Source organism: Penaeus vannamei, chromosome 16, assembly GCF_042767895.1.
Source record: "Penaeus vannamei isolate JL-2024 chromosome 16, ASM4276789v1, whole genome shotgun sequence".
Classification (NCBI taxonomy): Eukaryota; Metazoa; Arthropoda; class Malacostraca; order Decapoda; family Penaeidae; genus Penaeus; species Penaeus vannamei.
Window position 1 is genome coordinate 36,280,590 of NC_091564.1, and position 7,500 is coordinate 36,288,089.

At 41.8% G+C, this 7,500-nt stretch overlaps 1 protein-coding gene across 6 annotated transcripts in view; it reads left to right on the plus strand.

Annotated features, from left to right (window-relative positions):
• The window catches only part of Imp (IGF-II mRNA-binding protein), a 282,316-nt gene extending 275,390 nt beyond the window's left edge, over positions 1-6,926 (plus strand). For all 6 annotated transcript variants that reach the window (XM_070131430.1, XM_070131427.1, XM_070131429.1 and 3 more), the window contains 5 exons: positions 865-1,140; positions 1,304-1,495; positions 1,775-1,873; positions 2,075-2,218; positions 2,396-6,926. In XM_070131430.1, the coding sequence (XP_069987531.1) occupies positions 865-1,140; positions 1,304-1,495; positions 1,775-1,873; positions 2,075-2,218; positions 2,396-2,491 (807 nt within the window). In that variant the 3' untranslated portion in view covers positions 2,492-6,926. The remainder of the gene's footprint in view (positions 1-864; positions 1,141-1,303; positions 1,496-1,774; positions 1,874-2,074; positions 2,219-2,395) is intronic.
• Positions 6,927-7,500: the final 574 nt, after the last annotated feature.

The window sequence follows — 7,500 nt, forward strand, 5'->3', positions numbered from 1 at the left end:
GAAGTAATAGCAGGGGTTCTGAGTATGAAACGGGAATCTGAGGGGGATTTATGCATCAGTTTGCTCTAGAGAAGTTAAGAAATCCTGGGAAGGAGTTGTAATAAAAAATATATACATATGAAGTTTCAGGGATGATTTAGCCATTAATTTTTATTTTGTCTTGTATTAGAATTGCACAACCCCTCCTCCATGGGCAAGCCAAATTTTAGGTGGATGTACCAAGATGTGAATAATAATTGATAAATCAGTTATTTAGCAATATATTGTTATATTTTTGGTGGCCAGGAATTAGTTATAATAGACTCAGTATTGCCTATTTGAGAATTTATTTTTAATATTTAAGTGCTTGACATTGCATTTAGAAATATTTTTTGAAAAGAACTGAAGCTGAGGAATGTTTGTGTAAACTTGTGTTGATTCAGTAAACATACAGATGGTAGAAATTTTAAAAACCTGAAAGGCTATCTCACTGTGGAAGTCCCTACAAATATTAAATGATGAATCAAAATGGGAATTGTTCATTTTAGAAGTATTTACCCTACCATTTTTTTAGTTACAGTTATCAATAAGCCATTTAGGAATTTGTGAAGTTGAAGGGAATATGTATATTATCTGGAGAACTTTAGATAGCCATGTATTTATACCGATTTGCTAAATTATTTCATATTCTCTTGACTAACTAGAAAGGAGCAGATTGAATGTTAGGTTCAACATAGGATATGACCCCTCTAATAAATGTTTAATGTTCTGTGGCATCAATCTTGTGTCCTTTAGTACTTCTACTAGGTAGAGTTTTCTTTATGCATTTTTTTATATTGTTAATGTTTGAGGAAAAATGTACTAAATCTTTGTTGTTCTTTGCAGGGTAATATTGAAGATATAGCACAGGCTGAGAACATGATCAGTTCTCGCCTCAGGAACAGTTACGAGAGCGACTTGCAAGCCTTTGCTCCCCAGAGTGCCATGTTTCCTGGCCTGCATCCGATGGCCATGATGTCAACAGTAGGTTTTGGCCTTCCTCGAGGAGGTGGTGCAGCTGGTAGTATGGGCATGTATGGTTCTTCTCCTGCTTCCTATCCACCACTTTATCCCACGCCTATTCCTGGCCAGCAAGGCTCTCACGCTTCAGAGGTATGCGAGGTAAGATATGCAGCACCAGATTTCCAGGACTAGCTAGAAAATGCTTCCATTGTTCCAGAAATGGAAATAGTTAACTGGTTTGTCTCTCTGCTTTGAATAATCATTTGGTTTCTCTCTCTGCTTGAAATAATCATGCTTCTATTTTTATTTTTATTTTTTACAGGAAATGGCATATCTATACATCCCTAATTCTGCTGTTGGTGCCATTATTGGGACTAAGGGGTCACATATCCGTAACATTATCCGATTTAGTGGAGCATCCGTAAAGATTGCCCCACTTGAGGATGATGGGCGACCCACGGAGCAGACGGAAAGAAAAGTAACCATAGTAGGAACACCAGAAGCTCAGTGGAAGGTAAGAATCTTAGAAGCAATCCTTGAACTTTTGAGTATTTGTCAAAAATGTGTGCAATCAACAGAACTCTTGGGTGTGTCATCCTAATGTGTTGATAGTACAAAACAAACTGATCACCTACCCAAAGAGAAGTTCAATGAGAAGCATGGGTCTTCAGACAAAAATATAGCACATGATTTTGTTGTTTTTCTAGCCTGTTCCTTTTAATGCATTGAATTACACACATTGCGAGTTGTTCTGTGAAATGAGGGCTGATGGTTGTATTTTCATCTTCCATAGGCACAGTTCCTGATCTTTGAGAAGATTCGTGAAGAGGGCTATGGTGTAGGAGTGGAGGATGTACGACTAACTGTAGAGATTATTGTACCGTCATCACAGGTAAGTTTTGTGGAAAATGCTTTCTGCTAGTGTAGAATTTGTTTGCTAATTCTGAAGGACATCATATGTATTCTTTATATGATGTGGTCATTTCTCTGTTCTTAGATTTGACAAGTATACAGTACCACATTATTTTGTAAGGTGAGCTTATAAAAATGTATGAAAATGGTTATTAATGAACTTCTAATCTGTCATTTGCAGGTTGGACGCATAATTGGTAAAGGTGGTCAAAATGTACGTGATCTACAGCGCCAGACAGGTTCGGTGATTAAGCTTCCCCAACAAGGAACCACAACTTCAGAAGAAACAACCGTCCACATCTTAGGCCCCTTCTTCTCTGTACAGGTGGGTTGTTCAGGGAAATGTCATATTAGAAAGGAATTCAATTTATAAAGGATTTTTTTTTTTTTTTTGTTTATCAACTACTCTTCTCAGTGTTCCATCATTTTCCTGATAGTATACATCACCCACAAGGCTTATTTCTGTAGTCTTATTAAAAGGCAAATAATTTTCTAATTACAGTCAGCCCAGCGTCGCATCAGAGCTATCATCCAGATGTCAACCGCCCCCAGCAGCGGGAGGGGCATTCGCGGACCCACAACATCACGGGTGCAGTGAGGTCACGACTAGAGAAACGACATCGTAACAAAGTCCCGCCCACACGCCAGCACCACGCCCCAAGCGACATACCAAAGAGACGGAGATATTGGAGCTTCGGACTGACTGGGTGTGTCGGCGGCCTCGATCACTTGACCTCGCTTGCTTGCTTGTTTTGCCTCTGGGGCCCAGGCCGGCTGACCTGAGCTTGACCAACGCATCACAGATCTCAGGGGGATTGTCTGAAGAGTAGAGTATTAGCATTGTAGCTGTTGGATTGATTTGCGTTGATGTATATGTAGGGTCTTGTTTTGTTTATCATAGACTATGATTTTGTTTACAGCGGATGTGAAATGCTTATAGTGATTGCAATTAAAAAAAGATATTCAGGTAATACCTTTGTCGTTATACAATGAGTGTGATGTGTACTAGTACTGCCCGTCACCCTCCCTGGGCCCCAGACATGAGTTGTGACAAAGGTGCATCAAGTAACTGAGAGACCGTTGTGTTGTGTAGTGCCCAAGCCACATGTGCGCAAATGATGTGTGCATGGAGGCATATGTGTGCATCTGTAAATGTGCACCTGAGGCTCCTGTGTTGAGTTCTGACCCCCTGTGTACACCTGCTGGCCGCACCAGTCAATTTCGCGGCCAGCTGAGGCGAGTCATGGTACACCAGGCAACCTTAAGCCCAGTGGCCCACGTTGAAGTGGTGTTGTCTGCTCGTCTAGTTAGTGTGGGCACTGCTGATATCAGGGCTCCGCTGTTTAGTTAACTAGTACAAAAGTTTGTGGAATATAATGGACCATTGTTATAATATGGTCTTTTTTGTACGCAAAGTTATAGCAAAGTTTATTTTTGATACATTGTTGGAGCAATTTTTTGTTAAATTTTTTTTAATGAAGGAAAATAGTATAAATGTAGCATGGAAAATGCTATACAATAAAAGCCTTGTGAGCACTCTCCACATACCACCTCTCTTCAGGTCAGTAGACCCTAGGCTGACTCTACGGGGGACTTGGCATGCGCTCAAGTACCAACGTTTCCGCTACTCCAAAAAGGTGGACACCATACCACAGTTCCACAAGGAAGTTTGAAATGTTATTACAGGGGATCAAAATTCCGAACTCACAAAACAAAACAATGTATGCAAAACAGGAAATGATGTATACTCTAGATGAAATGCCCACTGATTTTGTAGTACCATGAACATTGAAATACTTCACTCAGGTGACTCTAGAAGATGATTGATGCAGCACAGGCCTGCCGCGCGCTGCGTCTGTGAACGTGGAGTGGGGACGGGGACACTCCTCCCCCACGCCACCTGAGCTACCTCACTCCTACACCAGTTGTTATCCTACAGCACCTCAGCAATTCCTGCCAGATTCCATACTGTTTGTGTTTTCCTATATAAGCCTCAAGTTTTTTCTCATATATAATATTGATGGAAGCACCAGAGATACTAATCAGTTTTGCATTGTACTAAGGGGGAATGGTTGCAATGTTTGCCTATATATGGTATGGATAGGATCAGTACAGGGGCACTTCTTGCAAGATAAAAACAAATAGTTTAGCTTTGCAGTAAGGTGTCAGCTTGCGGATATGAAGTGGATGTAAAGTTCAAAAGTAAGTCCTACAAAAACCCAGTTGATCCTCTCCTTTACCAATGCGTGTGATAGTCTGTTGTGTGTCTGCATGAGTGTTCTGGCCATGGCTATCGCTGTACCTAATTTCTCGGTTGATTCACAAAGAGGACTTGCTGAGATGCTGTGGGATTGAGATCCTCTGCTGTCTGCTTCTCATGTCAAAGTGTTAAGTGCTTCGAGTGCAACAAAAGCTCGATCAAAACAGGAACAAAAATGTACAAAGTCCGTTTTTTATCCATTACATTTAGATATTACAAAAAATCTAGTTGCAAAGTATTATTCTTGATCATTTGCAAAACTTCAAAACTTGCCACAACAAAAAGCAATGGGACAAGACAAAGCGATGCTGTGAATCACTTCACCCCCGGTCAGCTTAACTTGTACCCGAGTACTTTATGCCTTTAAGTGCGGAGCAACAGAAGACCCGCAATTCTTGGGGCCTGACTTGATATCAGCAGGACTTCTTCCTCTCAGACTGGCTTGATATGTGATTGGCTGTGCTAAGCATACACGTTGTTATCGGATTGGTTGACTTGTTTTCCAAAGCCAGGTTGACATCAAGTTGTGTTCCTTAAAGATTTGTGCAGTAAGGTCTAGCAGAGATCCACTGGTGGTAGGTGCGTTCCATGTAGACGCTGTTTGATGATTATGATTATTAAAAAAAAAAATCTATTCTGCCTGTATTCCCACTGGACTGTATATGATACAATTGGTGATTATGATCCATGAATACTACGTCAATAAGGTTCAGTAACCCCTTTTTTCATAGAGAAATTTAAAGCCGTATTGAAGTAATATCCAGATTTCAAAATCACCAATAGTACAACAGTGTCGTCTGATTATAAAACAGCACTTGGTTTTTGCGCTAGTGTATGTAACAGTCTCCTCACTGGATAACCTTTCAGATGACAGGTTCCGGGGCCCTCTGTCTGGATGTTTGGAGAAAAGTAATGGAAAGGGAAACTATTATGATTACATTGTTATAGTAAGGATCAAATTTTTTTATACCTCCCTACATGGAAATATAACCTTTTTTTACACTTCAATACAGCACATTTAAAGTTTGGCTCAGCATGACAAAATTACAATATTGTTAAAAAAAAGAAACGTTTCTGTAAGTATTCAGACAAAGGGTTCCTCACATAGTACTCTTCAAGTTTGTTTAGCTGTTATGTTTAGATTATGTATGAGGACTTCTTACCCATCATGGTTCACTTCTTGGAATTAGTTGTGCAGCACTTGAAAACTCCCGGGTGGAAAGAAAGGAAAAAAAGGTCAGATTCATTTTTTCAGTTCTATTCTGCATACAGGAATCTTTGTTCTTAATAATCACCGGTTTTATTTGACTTTTTTTCTAAAACTTATTTATCATTTATGTTGAGTAGTCGATACTTGCCCATGCATCACCACAGAACCAATTAATTCCTTTTTGCCTTTAAATGCCATGTTAAGAAAAAGATTTGTCTTTTGCTGCTACTATTTTCTTTCCACTCGCTGGTGCAGGGGAGACGTCGTGGATGCAGCTCTCGCGTGCGACGACTGCAAGCAGACACGTGCATGCGCAGCTGTCCTGTTAACTAAGCAGAGGCACGAGCAGCTGTTGTTGCGACCTCTCCCTCTGTGGGCAGTGGGCGCGGGCGGTTCGAGTATGGGTGTGGCAAGGGCGCCTGTAATATATTGTGAGAGCTATGATGGTCTTTGCCGGACTCGCACTCCACCGTCCCCGCCCGAGCCATGCTGAGGGATCCCATGTTCCAAGGGTCCCACATCTGGTCTAAGGTGTATCCAAGACAAGCCAGCCACTCCCACTTGGTTGCAACCTAAAAGGAAATTGGAACGTATATGCATTTGCTTTTCTTTTATTAGTTTTCGTTTCTTTCCCCTCTCTTTCAACCAATTGAAAATGAAATGGCTTGAGTAATGTTCGATACGATACATAGTGGATCTTAGGCTATGTATTATTTATGTAAGTGAAGTAACTGGGTGGAAGTGGTCGGCTGTTGTCATGTGCGGGCTACCTGTGTCTTGCGTGGTAGCTGTATATTCTGATAATGGTAGCCAGGCAGACACTTGGTAACCCAGACCAGAGGATCCTATCTGCCTCCTAACAGGCACTCATAACCCCTTTCCCTAAGGTGCCTCTGTGACCCCCCAACCCCCAAACCATCCCCAAAACCTCTCTGGCCAATCGGTCCCTGCGTGGTCTCCATTGGTTAGTTCGTCTGACCACTCAACCTCCAAGAAAGCACCACTTGGCCCCATCATCCACTGTAGGATGTCTCCGTAGCAGCTGTAGGCCTACGTGGTTCAAGTCAACCCCTGTCGCCCCCACCCCCTACTCTCTCAACCCCCGACCAGATTCAACTGCCACGACAACCACTTGGCCTGTGTGCGTCCACCTCCTGGACTTCCCGGCGGCGCCTCCATGTACAAAGCATCTACCACCCGCCTCCCCCGCACCTCCCACCGTGTGCCTAGTGCCGCTGTCGACGTCGCAGGGGGCGTACCTGAGCCGCGTCACTACTATTATTACTACTACAACAACTGTATTAATATTACAGCAACAACCACCACCGCCACCCTGGGCCGACCTGGAGGGGGCATCCTACCAACCAACCAACCAATTAAAACCATATTTCATAAATAATAATAATGAAAAACTTTGCCTCGGGATGAGAGAGAATCTCCGTCTGTCAGGCGTTGCCACCATCACACCGCAAACCACCGCCTCGAACACCACATTCACCACATTTGGGTACCAGCCACCGCTTCTCCTCTCTACTGGTTCAAGTAATAAACAATTTCAGGTTATTTGAGCACTTTATTTACCCTTTACAGTCTTGTTGTCATGACAAAGGAAAGAAAAAAAATACAAAAATATCTATTCAGTCGCCATGCAGGCAATATACTGAATCACCTAACACAAATTTTGTATAGACATTTAGTATTTATGATAACAGAGTTGAAGTGAGCTGCTATGTTCAGTGTCGACATAGTAAAGCTGACTCCTTATAAGGATATTAAGATTCTATTACTTATCCTTTATAAAAAAATTATTTCAAATGAGCCCTTGTGATTCCGACAGCTCTCCTTGACTAGATATTCGCAGAAGAAACCTCTTGATAATCTGGTTTCCCATTGTGCCAAAGCGATTACCTGGTAGTGACAACCCTTTCTAATATAGTTCATCAATAGTGAAAGGTTAAGAAAGGAGTCCTGTTACAAAGAGGGCAAGAGGATAGTTAATTTGTTGAAGGACCCTAAATTAATCTTGCACACATGGAGGGTTAGGCTTGTTTTAAAACATACTCGTGTTAGTAAAGAGAATTATGCAGCCAAAACCTCCGGTACATGAATATTCCGATGTTTATTGTTGGCCTTTGGA